This window comes from Nelusetta ayraudi, unplaced genomic scaffold (genome assembly GCF_046127955.1).
Source record: "Nelusetta ayraudi isolate G7.1 ecotype Tasmania unplaced genomic scaffold, CSIRO-AGI_Nayr_v1 ptg000058l, whole genome shotgun sequence".
Lineage (NCBI taxonomy): Eukaryota > Metazoa > Chordata > Actinopteri > Tetraodontiformes > Monacanthidae > Nelusetta > Nelusetta ayraudi.
The window spans coordinates 1,741,741-1,759,390 of NW_027466108.1; the positions used below are offsets into that span (position 1 = coordinate 1,741,741).

The 17,650-nt window shown below is 42.6% G+C and overlaps 1 protein-coding gene across 4 annotated transcripts; it reads left to right on the plus strand.

Annotated features, from left to right (window-relative positions):
• The first annotated feature begins 156 nt into the window (after nucleotides 1-156).
• On the plus strand, nucleotides 157-16,229 carry abhd17b (abhydrolase domain containing 17B, depalmitoylase). 4 transcript variants are annotated; one of them, XM_076038902.1, is made up of 5 exons: nucleotides 157-233; nucleotides 338-762; nucleotides 2,399-2,875; nucleotides 12,771-12,950; nucleotides 13,736-16,229. In XM_076038902.1, the coding sequence occupies exons 3-5, from the start codon at nucleotides 2,409-2,411 to the stop codon at nucleotides 13,953-13,955; spliced, it is 867 nt and encodes a 288-aa protein (XP_075895017.1). In that variant the 5' UTR covers nucleotides 157-233; nucleotides 338-762; nucleotides 2,399-2,408; the 3' UTR covers nucleotides 13,956-16,229. The 4 variants fall into 4 exon arrangements, with proteins under 4 accessions (XP_075895017.1, XP_075895018.1, XP_075895015.1 ...); XM_076038900.1 differs by having other exon boundaries at nucleotides 167-762; XM_076038901.1 differs by having other exon boundaries at nucleotides 167-762; nucleotides 2,408-2,875.
• The last annotated feature ends 1,421 nt before the right edge of the window (nucleotides 16,230-17,650 follow it).

Consider the following 17,650-nt stretch of genomic DNA (forward strand, 5'->3'; position numbering starts at 1 on the left):
AAAGATGAACTCCCCTGGGAGTGCATTGAAGGCGTCAACACGGAACGCCCATAACCATGTTTCCGGGCTCCCATTGGAGGGTCCATTTCATCGTACCGATGGCTATTGGTGCAGCAATGTGTCAACCACACCCATAGCCTTCCCTAGAAACACAGTCAATAAGCAGAGCGAACATTTAGTAAACGAAAGCACCGACAGTGATGTTCCGGAGGGAAGTGATTTGGCAGAGAACAGTAGGACGCTCTTCTGAGACTTTTCTCGTGTTTGCCCCCCTCCCGTATGTGTCAATGTTGCTGTATAAATTTTAGCGTTTTCTCTACACCTCTGTCGTTGTCAGACGGACTCGCATGTTGAAAGAAACCGAGCAGAGGCAAAAGAAAGGACAGTTTATTGGAGGCGGACCTGACTGGAGGACTGCTAGCTATTAGTAAATCCACAGCTGTGGTGCCAGGAGGGATATACACGCGCAAAGTAACATCGCTTTACAAATAGGACACAGAACGGAGGATAATCTGGCCGAGGATAGTCGCGTCAAGCTGCCGGCGTCGAGAAGAAGACAAATTAGCTGACTTGGTTCGAAGATACACCTGACCTTCGTTGGCAACGCTCTCCCATCGACTTGAGGAGAGAGAGAGAGAGAGAGAGAGAGAGAGAGAGAGAGAGAGAGAGAGAGAGAGAGAGAGAGAGAGAGAGAGAGAGAGAGAGAGAGAGAGAGAGAGAGAGAGAGAGAAAAAAAAAATCTTCCGTCCAGCTTGTGTCCAGGTAGGACAATGCCACTTCCCTCATTTGTGTCAATTTACAAACTCACCTGCATGCATGCCGCTGTGTTCTCGATTAGCCCATCGTGTTTGGAATGCCGACCGTGTCTTAGAAGATCAGAGCCAGTGGTTGTTAAAACAGAATTATCACAATCTCTGCAAACATCCCCACCATTTTCCAGAAAACCGCTGCCGGGGCTCCATTCTGTCTCTGCGACCCGGAGATTATGGACTGTTTGAGGGGGGGAAATGCGAAGAAAATAGCATTGACTCTGTATTTTGCAGCCCGCCCGCACGCTCCTCCTTTGATGCATAAGTGGCAACGTAATTAGTAGTGTGTAAAGGATTCGCCAGGATCATCTCGAGTACAAACAGCCCTTTTGCAATGCAGGCACCTGCCGTGATGTGAAGCCATGCTTGCAGGAAGAAAACACAGATTATATGACAGGTCTAATACAGGGTTAGCCTCCTGATATTGTTGCAAAAACTTCCCATTTGTTGACATGAGGGGAGATGTGGATCTTCCATTGGCAGTGAGGAGCAGTGCAACAAGAAGCCGACTTAAAGAAATGCAGCTTCTCTCTGCAACATTGGCTATGTACGTGCCTCCTCATATTCATAGTACTAACTGGAATGAGACGCAACCTGAAACATGAGATAACAATGTGTGGTCGGGGTTAAAAATAGGACATAGAATTGTGTTTGTGTTGCATACTTTAGGATTCGCAATTGTAGCAATACAACAGCTTTGTATCCTTTATGAACTGTCCTGTCTCCACTGTAAATACAGTCCACCTAATCTGTGGGACCTGGCGGTGATCCGCCGTGTCCTAATTCGAAAGGGCATGTGTAGTTATGTGGAGATGAATTAGAAAGCCCTGTCCGACTACCTTCCGTGCCGGCCTGTTACTCCAATGCATCAAAAAATGTAGAACGTGGCCTCAGGTGGGTGCAGGATAAAAACAAAGAAGTCTTTTAAGGGTCTGAGTCGTATGCTTGCGGTGCCAATCCAGGTGAGTGCCGGACCTTGTCCACTCTTGACCGATGAAGCTCTTTCTTTATGAAAACTGAAAAACAAGCGCAATAGCCCCAGACTTAAATCAGTGCTATGCCTTTGCGTGGAAGTGATCTTCTAACCATTCATTGCATGATTCGAGAGGCCAACGAAAAGCCGAGTGATACAAAAGTGTCTTCTCTCTGGGGCATTTGATATTCATGTGCTTCCTAATAGTTGTAAGTCACTGGTGGAATAATGAGACAACATCTTAGCATGAGAACACACTTGTTCCATCTCAAGTGTTCTAAAGTAAGAGATGTTGTTTGGAAGTATAAGCACCTCTTGCATGGTTTTTGTTTAGAGCCAGTAAGTGACTGAGAGGCATTTTTAGATTTTGTGGGAAAGTAAACAGTTGGCGTGTGTTTTTCTGCTCATCCATTCCAAAAGTCCCGATGCATCAATTTTCTCTTGTGGTATTTCCTTGTGATCAGTCCGCTGGGATGCCGTGACCAATTAGGCACAGTTGTGCGAAAACAGCTGTGATCTTGTTTGACGGGACCTTAAACCTTTGTCTCAGTCCTCCACTTGAACCGAGGTTCCAGATCCGATTCTTTTATTTTTAAACCTTCACTCTCCCTGTCAGCGATTTTAGGATGAACCACCTATCCCTCAGCGAGCTGTGTTGCCTCTTCTGCTGCCCGCCGTGCCCCAGCAAGATCGCCTCCAAGCTGGCCTTCCTGCCCCCGGAGCCCACCTACAGCCTCATGTCTGACGACAGCGGCAGCCGCTGGACGCTGCACCTCTCCGAGCGCGCCGACTGGCAGTACTCGTCGCGCGAGAAGGACTCCATCGAGTGTTTCATGACCCGCACCTCCAGAGGGAACCGCATTGCCTGCATGTTTGTCCGCTGCTCGCCCAGCGCCCGCTACACGCTGCTGTTCTCCCACGGGAACGCCGTGGACTTGGGCCAGATGAGCAGCTTCTACATCGGCCTGGGCTCGCGGATCAACTGCAACATCTTCTCCTACGACTACTCGGGTTACGGGGCCAGCTCGGGAAAACCCTCCGAGAAGAACCTGTACGCCGATGTGGATGCCGCTTGGCAGGCTCTCCGGTCACGGTAAGGAGTAATTAGGATGGATGGATGGATGGATGGACAGACGGCGGATGGGAATCATTTTAGTTTGCCAAATCAATGATTTGTAATCAGTACACTTCAGTCATGGCACAAAGCAGCAATACTACTTTGAATACTTGAAAAATACCTTGATTTAAAAAAAAAAAACAGCCCAAGGCCATAGAGCAGGACCGGGCAAACTAAGGTCCTGGGGCCATATGCGGCCCATTCAGATTCTTAATCCGGCCCACTGAACTTGAAGAAATTATATTAATAGTCAGTAAGTCATAAAATAGCTGGAGTTCATCCATTTTTTTCAGTGTTTTAAGAGTCATTTCAATAAAGAGCTAAATACCATGGGGCTTCTAAGACATCGATTTTGTTGTAACACCTTTGATCATTTTCAATTGACATTAAAGCGACATGTTTTCTACATGCCATTTTTGTCTACCTACGAGGCGGTTTTGGAACATTTTGGAACCCATTGTGGCCCCACCAGTCAAAACGTTTGCCCACCCCTGTCATAGAGGCTGAATAAGAAGTCAGACATGGGAGAAGAAAGTCACGTTGGAAGGATGGTTACATCAGGGCTGATTCAGATGCTGGCTGGAAATGACGAAGAATGGCGTCGTAGTGATAACAAGATGTGCTAGTGGGTGATCATAAAGAGCACACCTGCTCTGCTATGCCGGCCACCCACATGTAGGCGTGAGTGGGTGCTTCGCTACATCTTTCTGCTCTGTGGGGCAGACCGGTATTCTATCGCTCTGCCATGCTATTTGTTTTATCATCGTGAGTTGAAAAGGTTTCACTGTGCGTTATAGTGTTTCATTATATTTGTAGAGTTACTTGTTTAAAGATATTGTCCTGAAAGCCTTTTAAGACAATAGGGGCCATATGAGCTGTCCGCATAATTTAAATGAGAATTTTATTTTATGCGCCTCGGTGTATAATTAGTTTGTGATTTGTAGGTGTTTTGACAAATCATTGTTTGGCTACACAGCACTAATCTAATATTTGAGACTTTGAGGTCGGGATGCAAATTATCGATTAATTCATTACTCGTTAGCTGATTGACCTTCACGATCGATTAACGATTAATTGATAAGCGGTGATTTTTCCTTGAAAAATGTGTAAGGAACACACTATTTAACCCTTAAATAATGTTGAGGGTCTAATGTGACCAATTTTCACATTAGAGAACAGTAAAAACGCGCTCAAGATTCAACCTCTGACTTTAAGTTGACTTCTAATGGGTCACATTTCCAACTTTTTTTTTTTTTTTTAAAGTTGCTTAAAAGTAACTTGTTCTAGGTATGTTATGACCATCACATTATCTACAGGTGAATTGCTCTTTCCTGCCACTACACTGTTATAATGATATCAACTACCCGTGTAAATAATATTCAATTAATTGCAACTAATTTAATTTAATCGATTAAATTCTTAATCGACAATTAATCAATAGTCGATTAATTGTTAACATCCCTAGTTTGAGGGGTGCGTTCTATGACTCATTTCGAGAACCTAGCTGACCAATTGAGAAAGGCTTGTTTAAGCTTTAAGCACACACTTGATGCGCCCATGACATCTGTCCCCCGGCCGCTTCGACTGTGACCGAGAACACAAATAGCAACGCACCTTTTCTGAATACAGAAATTGAGCACATTGCATGTGTGCGTCTATACTGTTCACATTTGTTTTTTGCTGAGAGGTAAAGAGGACCATCAGTGGGTCCGCTTGCGTCCACTTCCTCCCTCAAGGCAAACAAATGACCAAGACAGAAGACAGGGACGTCTGCTTCAGAAACGTTTTAACGGCTGGGAAGCGCTGAAAGGAAGTGTAAATTATCCACAAGCTCAGTGCTGCTCATTTGGAGTGCTTCAGTGCTTCAGTGCTTCAGCGCTGACGTGGTTCACTCTTTGTGGCAAAGGGTGTCGCACACTGCAGAGATTTAACACTGGCAACATTCGCTTTTGTGCGCCTCTCAACACTCGTCTCACATCTGACTCCACATGTCATTCAGCGGTACGTGTCGTGTTGTTTTTTATAAATACAGGCCATTTTCAAATAAGGAAGTTGGCAAGTTAAACAGGAAACTCTTGATCATAGATGTTCTGCATACAGGAAATACGCCACTGCTGTCAAGAACCTGCTTTTCTAGTAGCTACATGATCTGTCTGTGTGTGTGTGTGTGTGCGTGCGTGCGTGTGTGTATGTGTGTGTGTGTTTTGGTTACAGCACAGTTCATTACTTTCAATGCTGAGACCTGGCAGCCTTCTCTTGTGTGTTTAGTGGCATAGCGACAGACGGATTTGCTCGACTTTTAATGTGTCAACCTGCATTTTCACTCTTTCGCCATCATCGGAATGGCCAAAAGATCCTTGATCGGTGCCTTTGTTTTGCTTTTTTAGAGAATAAATTTTACCATTTTTACCATTGTGTGTCTATCTATAGCCTGCTAGTAAGGACTCCTTTTGTTTTCTCCGCCTTTCCAGAACGCAGCGTCACTGAAGGTGCTAGCAACTCTTCATTGAGGTGTTGATGAATATTGTTTTTGATTTCTAATTCAGCCAGGAAGTGGAACAGATTCAGATTGCTCTACTCAGCAGGAATGAAAGCCTGTCACGATGAAATGAGGCTGTGTCATATGACCTTGTTTGATGTTTACGGAAACTCAACACACTTGCTTTGTTGTCTGTTGCCTCTTGGGTCCTTCTTTCGATTGCCTGCCTGCCTGCCTGCCTGCCTGCGTGTTTCTCTTTTTGTACGTCTATGCCATGCTTTTACATTATCGTAGAATGTAAAAATCTGCAAAAAAAAGGAATTATGATGCAGACTATGGTATTGGAAATAACAAGGGGTTATGAGATAGATACTGAGACCTTTGATAACCTTTGCGGTGTGCGAGTTAAATCCTGAAGTCCCCACTCAATAGATTCAAAACACTTATTAATATCCACTTTTATTGGGTTTTATCCCTTCCACAGAATATCCAAAAAGGAATCATTACGCAATATTTATGATATTTGAAAACCACCCTCCCTGTTATGTCATTTTTTTTTCCTGCCGGTAATACATTTATGACTGTGCCACTACTCTTAGCGCTGCAAGGAGACATGTTGCAAGTCTGAGTGCCAACTGGTCGTGCCAGTTCATCGAGGGATTCCCAGTCTGCTGATGCAGAACAGGACACGGATCACGTTAGAGCAGAGAGCCTCGCTGGGCTCCTCTTATTTCTGCTGCGTGTCTTGTGAGACGACGTGCTAATGGCACATTCGAAAAAACGGATTCACAAGGTTTTAGGAAGGGCAGCAGCGTTATGTAATCCCATGCTGGTTAGTTGCGCAAAAGGAACTCGTATGTTGGGGTGTGGCACTCGGACCGCAGATGGTAGATGTCTTTTTGTCACCAACAGCATGGTGATGGCTTAAGTAAGACCGTACTGTAGGTTAGCTCATAGGTTAGCTCATAGCTCTCTCAGGAACTGAACTGAAAGTCCAACTGCCAGCTTGTCTTAACACATCTTTTGGAAAAGTCCAAATTCGCAGGATGCTCATTTTGCATGCTTTCTAAGGTTTAGTCACAAGTGTAAAGATTGATCGTGGGTGACGTTCTCTCTCTTTTTTTATTTTAAGGTTGTTGACTTGCTGAGGGTTTCGTTCTCACAGGATTTCTTGAGAATGCTTTAATCGCATTGCCACACATCAACTCCCTTGTGGCAAAATTCTGTTGAGGCCTCCAAACGTCTTGTCCTTAGCAGAACACTTTGATTTCCATTAATGTCATTTGACCAAAAAACTAATCATTGAATGAATAATAGTTTTAGTGCAGACTAATCAGTTGAATGCAAATGTGGAGCGTTGTCCTTTGTTCGCAATCACTGAAATGCTAATTGAAAGGGGTGTAATGGATGGCACATGTGTGCTTTCATAGACGTTTTGGTCCTCTGCTGTTGTCTGAAACCCGTTGATTTTTGAGTTTTCAGGGCCAAGTGTTAGTTTCGGCTTTTCATGTTTAATCATCTGCATGTCTCTCATGTATTTATATGCAGCTCCCCATTCCTAATCCACTAATTAAAATGCAGACATACAATCCAACTGGATATTTTTACCCTTTTAAACCAAGAATGGACCTGAATCATCACGTGGCCAATCATTAACTGGCTGTGCCTCATCTGCACGGCGGTGAAGAAGGAAGCCACGCCGAAGTCTCTCTCCTTCCACTTGCGTGTTGCGCTCACTTTTGTGGGGCGTGCCCACTAACACCGGACCGCCACCTCTTTGTTTGTTGCCATTGTGTGACCAAGGAACTCCTCAGTGGCTCCTTAGTTCATTTGTTCTGGCGCGATGGGCGAGGCTCTTGGTTCACCTGAGCAGAAAGTGGGCCATGTGAGTCAGCGATTCCATGAGTCAGAAGGTTGAGACACTCGCGCGGCCTCCGCTGTCTCTCTCAGGGATGACACATTCTGACAAGTGGATTATTTCGTCTGTGTTGTGACATAAATCACAGGGGGGCGGGGGAGGAGATGTGGGCTATTAAAGTCAAAATTTGAGTCGCTGGCAAAGCCGACGGAGGTCTTCAGCCCGCTTCCTCTGGTTGTCCCGAGCTCTCCACTAAGTGGAATGGCACCGTGTCATTTTCTTTTCCCTCTGAGATGGAGGTTGGCTCACGGTCTTAGTCTAGCCTAATATTGAGCTGTAGCCTAGCAACTGATTCTCAGTGAACATTGAGCCTGAGGTCTTCCTACTGTGCGGCCAATAAAAACAAGCAGAAAAAAAAAATTACTTCCTGCCCATTGACCTTTATTGATGCCAATCGGAACCACCTTTGTCTTGGAAACACAGTAATGGAGAGAATAAAAGTTAATTATCTTATCTGTGCAATTACCTCAGAGAAGGTTAGACAGATTCATTTAGACATGACATTACATAAAGACCAATTGCTGTATGGAATCTAGCCTCATTCCTCTGCGTCAAGCAAAAAGACACTTCCTCTATTTATTTTTTAGACCAACGTGTGAAATTGGTATAACCAAGAAAGAGATTTAAAAGGGTTTTACACATTAGGGCACAGTAGTGATGGGCCCCCTGATGTTGCACAGATGGCGTACAAGTCTGTTTAAAAATGCCTTGGCGTGTGTTCGGGATTTCCTGAAAATATGTTTGCATGTGCTGCAATGCAATGAGAATGTTTTTGGACCTCGGGGAGTAGGAGGTGGGCATTCAAGGGGGAGCAAGCCAGAAAGAAAAGGAAGAATGTGATGCATAATGGATCAGATCAGATCTGTGTCAGAACTCCAAATTGATGAAGGTCTGGGGGGAAGGGTGTAACCGCGGTGCATGGCTGCCCACGGTCCAGTCAGGCCCGGTCAAGCTGAAATGAAAAGGAGCAAATTGCTTGCCGATTGGCCGGCTGGGTGAGGGGGCGGGTCCTTGTAAGTCTGATTTAGTAAAATTCTGACATCTTTAGTGCATCCGAGGACCTTTTCAGCGTGTGTGAGAAAAGGCCAAGGCAGCCGCGGTTTGATTGGTCGGTGGGTCTGACCTTGTTGAAGTGGAGGGTCACCAGTTCAAGCCTTGCATTATTTAGAGGGTTCATATATTTGTGCCCGTGAGCGTCAGGCTCGTAGTGTTGAGCGTTTGTTTTTAAACATGCAGTTTGGCTCAGTAGGCGACTTCGCTGATCCACACAGTGAAGATAAAAACATTACCAGACATTTTCTGTGAAGTACATCACGTGCCAAACCGCTGTTATCCAGTGGTACTCTCACCTCACCTTTATGTAACGCCTATGACATAGCTATTACACTTTCCCCACTGTTACAGCCTTAATCCAGCCATCATATGTACGATAATTCCATGAAAATGAACTCTAAATGCAAGTGAAGAGGTTTAGCTCTTCTTTTGTTACGTGCAGTTCTGTCACGCCCTGCTTGGTTAAGAATTATTAGCAGATAATTATGACGCATTGATTATGTGTTTCATAATTTTTTTTCACAGCGTCTTAGAAAAAACTAAATATATGATTGTTTTGAAGTGTATTCCACAAGGTTAAAATGTGGAAGTTAAGTTTCAAGTTAAGAAACATTTTTATTTAAAATGACATCTTCTGAACGTCTTGTATGCTAACGGAGGCTTTTGTGATTCACTAGTCGTGCCCAAAGAGCGATTGTGTGCCAGAATGTGATTTCCAACCGCACAGCCGCCCGTTGAGCAGTTGTGCTTAAACTTCTACATCTGCTTTCCTTTGGGTTAAACAGTCATAATATGCAGGTACACACGACTGTATGTCCTCGATTATATTAAAGGCATGTGTCTTAGAAGCTTTAACGTTTGTTGTTGACGTAATTGTCACAACTGCAGCCAAAAAACATTGAACCCTTAAATGTTGAGGGTTCAATGTGACCAATTTTTACATTAGAGAACAGAAAAAAGCACACGAAACATTTTGAAAGTACGACATCAGGCGCGACAACTACAGACAATACTGAGATAATTGTTTCTCATGTTTCGACGTGTGTGTGGTCTGTCTGATGCCTTCGTCCGGCCCTGTCTTCTGAAATGAGTCTAATCAATGTGAGTTATGGGTGGAAATAAAATGGTATAAAGAGCACCGTCGACAGCTTCCACAGCTGATGTGTTTGTTGAGCAGTAAGCCCAGTTGTCAGGGAAAGTGTGCCACTTTCAGGAAAAGCTTTTTTTGTTTTCACACTTTGTTTATCGAGATGGCGAAGGTGGTTTCATGTTTTCACTTTAACCTGCGAACGTTGACATTACCTAAGCTTTATATTGTGGCGTCCTCCTCACGTGTTGACTGTTTTTATGTCTTGGGATGGCCAAGGCTGAAGTGGCCTGATATGGACGAGAACGCTTGGGAGATAAGCCAGGGGAAGAGGAGATAAGCACAAAAAAATGCAGATAAAGATTTGCTTAAAAGCTAAAATAAAGTGTGATTATAACAGCAACATGTCATCACGTTGCGCTGATGGGCTCTCTGACAACAAGCCTTGTCACAGAAAGTGACTCTTGACTCTTACTGTGGAGGTTTTGAGTTTGTTAAAGTCAAAACCTACAAAAACATTGTGATTTTTACATACTATTTAATATTTAAAGCCAGAGTCTTGCCTTTAACCTCCAACTTGAGAACATTTTTAACATTAAGAATTAAACATCCTCAATTGTGTTTCATACAAAAATATATGAGAAAAAAAACTTCTAAAGATTGCTTTGCTTTTTAGCTAATGTCTGTCAGATAAACCAAATTATTATAGTATTGATATTGATGTATTGATGTGACCCTACCATCTTGCATTGGGCTATTGATACAGTGGCAAATATTCCTTCATCCATTTTCTGCTTCCTGCTGCACTCAGGATCACAGGGGGTTTGCTGCAGCCTCTCCCTGCTGTCAAGGCAGGGTTGCACACCGCTCAAGTCGCCACTCAGCAGCAGCTAATATTGATCAGCCATTTTTAATGGAATTTAACTGTTAACTTAATTAACAAATTCAGTGATTTTTAGTGAATCGCCGTGTATGTGTTTTTGTTGTGTGACTGTGTGATGCATGGATCATTGTAAATATCATCAGTAGCAATTGGCCTTTAATTCGATTAGATTAGATTAGATTAGATCAACTGTATTGCACTGAAGGAAATTTGTCTTGTTCTAAAAGTGCCTGGTGGAGCTTCACATATACAACCTGCACTTCAGCAGTGCAAAACAAACATCTTTACATGTTTCACATATAGCACAGACTATGTCTGCATATGACTGCATGGCACAGTATAAAAACAAAATAAAACATAATGTGTACTTACAATACATGGCTGATATGATTCTGAAAAAGACAGATAAAATCCATTAGAAATAAATCCCTCAAAATGAAAAGCTTAATAGAGAATGGAGTCATTGCCTGCCAACGCTAAGATTTATTCCTGCCCTGTACAACACCAAGCAGCCTGCATTCACACTGTCTCATGTCGCGCAACTATTTTCAACACCGGTGCGTGCTGAAAATCCAGCCGACGCACCAACGGCAAACAGTTGCTGCCCTGCTGCAAATTAATGTGTTTGCACACAGGACTCTTGTCTGTGTTGAGTTCAGGGCAACAGTAGAGGCGATTGTTAGTCTTGCAGAGGTGTGCTGCGACTTGATTTGCTACCCATGGCGATACAGCCGTGCCGAGCTGCGTCGGTCACCTTGTCATGTGACGCTGAGCCAGGGCTGGGCAAACTGTTTGACTGGTGGGGCCACAGTGGGTTCTAAAATTTGACAGAGGGGCCGGAGAGCAGCAGCAGCAGATGGATGGAGTGTTTTGGTGATCCACGTCTTAGGAGTAAAAAAATATATTATATATATTTTAATAAAACACCAGAAGATAGTTTTCATTTGTAGTACCTTTACCGTGAAGTTCTGAACAGCCTTCTGAAGGCTGAAAAAAGCACAATAAAAACACATAAACCATAAGTACATCTCAGCACATGCAAATAGACAGGACAAGCATGAAGCTGTAAGGGTCTAAATAGGGGCTTAAAAGAGGGTGCATTAATCACAGGTGGTTAAAAAGAGGTCACATATAAACACAGTTAGCAAACTAGCAGCAAGAGACACAGACTGGGACAGTTCAACCAGGACATTTTTAGGTCAGGGGTGGGCAAACTTTTTGACTGGTGGCCCACAATGGGTTCAGAGGGGTGCCGGAGCAGCAGCAGATGGATGGAGAGTTTTGGTGAGCCACATATGGAATATGTAGAAAACATGTGTTTTAACGTCAATTGAAAATGAACAGGAGCAAAGTTACACAAAATGTGTGTCTTTGGTGCCTCACAGTGTTTAGGTCTTTCTTGAAATGACTCTTAAAACACTGAAAAAAATAGATTATGTACAGCTTTATTTTATTCCTCATTTACTAACAATATGATTTCTTCAAGTTCGTCGGGCCGGATTAAAAATCTTAACGGGTCCGCATTTGGCCCACGGGCCGTAGTTTGCCCACGCCTGCGCTAATCGCTATTTATCACAGGAGCGCTGTGACACACAGCGTCATGTTAAGCCTCTAACCGTGGCGTCGGCACTTTATTCATGAGATCAGAGTGGAGCCGAGTCTGAGTCGGGTTGCTGCTGCTGCTGCTGCTGGCTGTTCTACTCGGCGCTGGGCTGCGGCGGTGCAGCTGCACAGACAGCCATGCAGTGTTCTCCGACTGGATTCCAGGTCATCAGCTGACTGCCTGCTCGCCGCTGGAGCGCAGTCACGTTCTCCCTAATCAGCTGCGGAATGTTCTTCCTCGTTCTCCGCCCCCCCCCCCCTTTCCTCCTTCCTCCTTCCCTCCATCCAGTATCGGTGTCTCTGATGCTGCTCGCTCTGCCCTCCTCACCTCGACATCACGAGACCCCAGCAGTGGCTGCGCTCAGAGGCTGCGGATCCCGGCTGTCCACTCCACTCCCCCCCCCCCCACCGTCTTTGTGCGCTTTGTTTTAGGGAACAGTTTAATGAGTGACTCAGTGTGGCATGACGTTTAAGCCGATAATAGACCATGAGTAAGGCCCAGTTCACACACAGGTGTGTGTTTGCTTATGGAGCAGCATGTGGTGGGGAAATGAGTTTGATGAAACTAATTGGCTGTGCCAGGGTTCTTATTACGTAACGCTCCAGCGTAGAGACTCGTGATTACAAAGACGACGCGTCACAATTTTTCCATCACAATAAATGCCGACAAAATAATCCCGCCACATCCTGGCACTTCAGCCGAGCAATATTTAGAAAGCCCGTTTGGACGCCCGCCAACGGACGGCATATTGTGGTGCTTTCACCATGCCGCCTTGCATAATGGGATATAAATAAACCGGCGAAATGTCTGACGTGGAGATATTGTGTTCTCTCCCCCCCCGCTCACAGGTACGGCATTCGACCCGAGAACGTGATTGTGTACGGCCAGAGCATTGGCACTGTGCCATCAGTGGACCTGGCTTCCCGCTATGAGAGCGCTGCCGTCGTCCTCCACTCCCCGCTCATGTCCGGCATGAGGGTGGCCTTCCCCGACACCAAGAAGACCTACTGCTTCGACGCCTTTCCAAAGTGAGTGCCGAGCAGAGAGTCGCTCCGCAAATCCACAGACACACACTGCATTCCTGTACAATAATACTGCTAATAATAATAATAATAATAATGATAATAATAATAATAATGATGCTACTACTACTACTACTATAACTACTAATGCTAATAATAATAATAATAATGATAATAATTATAATTATAATTATAATAATAATAATAATAATACATTATATATTAGGTAAGCACTCAGGCAAGTTTGCTATAATTGACCTTAAAATTTAGATTTTTGTGTCAACCTTGGGTGCATTTCTCTGTAAATGAGTCCGTGTCTAAAAACAAAAATCACAGCTCCATCTGGTGGCAATTTGGTAGACTAGCCTTCCAGTCCCCTACTGTAGAGTCAAGATTCAAAACGTTTATTACCATATGCACAGTAAAGAAACAAGTTTCCCTATGCAATGAAATTCTTCATTTTCTGTCCACAAAATGCCAAATAAGGGACTAAGTTTAGGAAAGAAAATTAAAAAATATACATATATATATATTTATACATATATATGTATATATGTATATATATACACACACAAAAATATGCTAAATAAAAAATATACTAAATTATATACAGAATGTAAAAACAACATAATTTTAAAAACGACAAATCTAAATGTAAACAAGACACTAGACACTTTTATCACAACTTATAAACCCAATTCAGATTTTTCTGCTTGATTCCTTATTTTATTTATATACAGTAAATGTCTATATATATATAAAAATCCCTCCTGTGTTCCCCCTTTTTGCAGCATCGACAAAATTTCCAAGGTTACATCGCCGGTCCTTGTGATCCACGGCACGGAGGACGAGGTCATCGACTTCTCCCACGGCGTGGCGCTGTACGAGCGCTGCCAGCGCCCCGTGGAGCCACTGTGGGTGGAGGGCGCCGGACACAATGACGTGGAGCTCTACGGACAGTACCTGGAGAGGCTCAAACAGTTTGTCGCACATGAGTTGGCGAACTTGTAGAGGAGTGGGGGGGGAACTACACGATGGAGGAGGGAGAGGAAAAAACTTTTTTTGTTGGCTTTTTTATTTTATTTTACATACACGTCTTTTTTTTCTGCAACCCCTGGGGGCAAGTGAGTTGTTTTTTTTGTCTGTTGAGTGAGTACCAGTTTCATGAACACTTGACGCTTCTCTCATTGAAGCATGAAGCACCTCTCCCCATTTGCCTGGGCCTCTTGCAGACCATACATTCCATGTGTTGCAGCTGTGAACTTGAGGAGTACACACCTTGCTCTTTTGCCGTTTTTTTTTTCTTTTTTCAAAAAAAAAAAAAAAAATCATGATGAAAATGGCACATAGTGTGCATATAGTAAAAAAATGTGAGAATGGAAGAATTCCATAACGACACAGACATGGTGGAGTAAATGCAAGTGGCTAAGTCGCTATGCCACTTTATTTTTATTTTTTTTTGGCTGCCTTCAGACGTGGTCCATTGCTCTTAATGGAGACCCACCCAGCCTTTCTACAACCTGGACTGGACCTTCTGGAAACCAACTTCTCTCCACAAGGCTTTGGCTTTGGCTTTGGGTCTCTCACTCTGCATTCTGTCATTTTGCGTTTTTTTTTTTATTTCCAAGTTACTTTTTTTTTTTACTACTATTTTTTTTATTGTAATAAACTCAAAGTTTGCACGTGTCAGTGGTCACTGTACTGTCTGAATCTGTATGAAACAAACTGACAGTTAGCTAGCTGTGCCATTGTTGCCAAATGATAAATGTATTGAAGAGAGACTTGGGCACAAAATGAACACTGTATCAATCAGAGATGCCACCTAGAAAAATCTGCAACTATCTGTTTTGAAATCGTCTTTTTCCCCACTCTTGCGGTCTGTGTTTCAAAGTGGTACAATGAATGTTACAGTCGGATACACCAGGATTTAATTTGAGGCTCGGTCAGCAGTTCTTGTAACTACGTTAAAGTCTGGTACTGTGGATTGTTGACCAAAAACCAAGCAGGCTTCCTCTACTTTGAAACTGTTTGCACAGCTCATACTTCAGATTACAGCTTGAAGTTCTAGTGCCGTCTTATCGTAGTCGTCGGTGAACTTCACTTCGTCGCTTTTGGTACAAAACATTATTCCTTCTTGGTCCAGTAACTATCGTCAAGGTTTTCTTTTTTTCATCAGTTTTTAAGACATACATATAATGATGTATGGACTTAATACAAATCCTATTGAGTACCTAAATCAGATCTTTTTTTGATGTGTCTTTTTATATAATCATAATTAACATACTAATGTGACAGCAACTTTGTGCCCTACTTGAGATTTCTACCACTAATGCCACTGTATTGTTAACCTTGTAAACACACCTTTTTCTTTTTCATAATTTGAATTGAATGTGAGAAAATGAAACACACATAAATGCATTCATTTAAGTAAGATGTGTCAAATCTCTTAATCTTTCAATGAATTATTCCTGCAGGTATTTCAGCACATTTAGGATGAACGTTTCTTCGTCCTCACCCTCTTGCTCACAATAGGTCAACACATGTGGCTGTCTTTATTTTCTGAACTTTACTGTATATTTGTGTTTGTGGTATCCTGAGATGAGTTGCCCTTTAATGCTGAGTGAGAGAGAACAAATAATTTGTATAACTGCGGACTCCTAGCTAACTGCATACCACGAATGAGGCATGGCTCTTATGTCTTATATGTTATATGGCCTGCACATCAAAATGAAAATATGTCCCAAATGAATAACAATATGAAATTTTCTTTGAAGCCTGTGGTCTGTGTCAAGTCAAGTGTAGTGAAGACTGTTGTAAAAAACCACTAAGTCACTGGGTGCTACATTAAACCCTCAGGTCTGAATATGTGCTGGTTATGTGGGCAAAAACATCCTGATGGACCAAGACCCATGTCAGGATCACAATCTGTCAGGTTATTTTAACCTTTTCTTTTGTTGTCACAACTTGCTTGTCTTACGCACAAGATGTCTTTCTTTGACTTTTCTTTTGATATCTAATATTTATACCGGACATGCTCTTTATATTTCTTTTCATAAGCTTTTCTCATCATCGGTCATTTGTCAAACTCCTGATACAACTAGAACATTGTGCCGTTATTTTGGCTTTTCAGATGATCTTTTTGTAGTGGTCACTTTAATTGATTAGATTATTATTGTATAGCATATTTCAATACAAAACATATATATATAAAATAACAATATTAGTATGAATAATAAAGGTTATAACATGGATATAGCAAATAAATTGTATTTGACGAGCATCTCATTATCATGTGTGTTTTTATGGGAAATGTTCTTCCTGTACTTCTTGTCATTGCAGTGATCTTTACTGTCAGATTTGTTTTTCTATCTATCCCTCAGCTTGTGTTAGGTGTTATTGGGGGTTGCTGAAGCTGTAGCACTTTAGGAAACCTGGAGACCTAGTTGTGCCTTAACTAAGCAGCTGGTTGTCAACAACACAACCTGCACCCTCAGTTAATGGGTGCTGGCACATTCTCGATGTCATCTCCATGGGAAATCTAATGCTATTGACAACATGCTTTACAGTAAAATTGGTGGACATTAGGCAGCAACGAAGGGAGCCCTTTCAGTGTTGTCGTTGCAAAATGGATGTACAATGATAAAGATTGCTCTGTTTATTGAAAATTCCTTTACTGTTTAAAATCTACATAAGTAAAGATCCAAAGACATTCATTTCAGTACTTTTCCAGGAAGAATTGATGACATGACGTTTAATAGGCCCCACTGTGCAGAAAAAAGTCAGTTTAATTTTGCTTGAGATCAAAAGGTCAACCTCGCTGCTCAAGCTTGTTAGCATTACACAAACGCAAGTTGTGAAAATGATGGTCCTAAGGTAAAAGAAGTGGATAAACCCATTAGGAACTGCAGCAAAATTGTTTTATGTAAAAGTAATTGCAGTGTTACTACTCGTAACTCGAAAAAAGGGACTGATTATTAGTTAGACTAGCGTCCCATCCCATCACTAGGATCTCGAGATCGGAACGTTGTGTCGCGTGTTTTATACCAGCAGGGGGCAGCCTGCTGAGGTTTTTAGTCCGTCCCCTCACTGGACAGACCCCCGTGATCCATTCAAGCCTTATCGGAAACTCCTGTTACAAACTTCTGTAGTCACAAAAATGATTCACCAAAACGAAGTGTAATACGGAAAACCCCCATTACACACCTTCTTGATTTTTTTTAACGCAGAGGAGTGTGATGACCCGCGCCGGTTACTGTTTCCGCCAATTCTAAATTATTTAAAAAAAAAAAAAAAAAATTAGCGTTAATGCTTGTTTGGGTTCTTTCTTTGCATGCACCCACTAACTCCTGAGGAATCCTGTTAAGAACCCGGAGGAAAAGTTAACCAGTGGAAGCTGGTTAACATTTCATGAAGACTAGCCCTGGATAATAAATTGGCGCCGAGAAATATTGATCGTTTGGTGTGAAATTTTTAGTTTTATTTAACCTTTATTTTTTTTTTTTTTACGAGGAAAGTCCTATTGAGATGAAAAACCTCTTTTCCAAGGGAGTCCTGGCCAAGAGGCAGCAAAACTGAAAAATTACAGCAATTTAAAGTCAATAGTTACAGGAAAATTATATGTAAAAAAAAAAAAAACACACACACAAAAAAAACAACAGTTCCAGTATGAGGAGATTGTCTCAAGTGTTCTTAGTCTGGATGTAAAG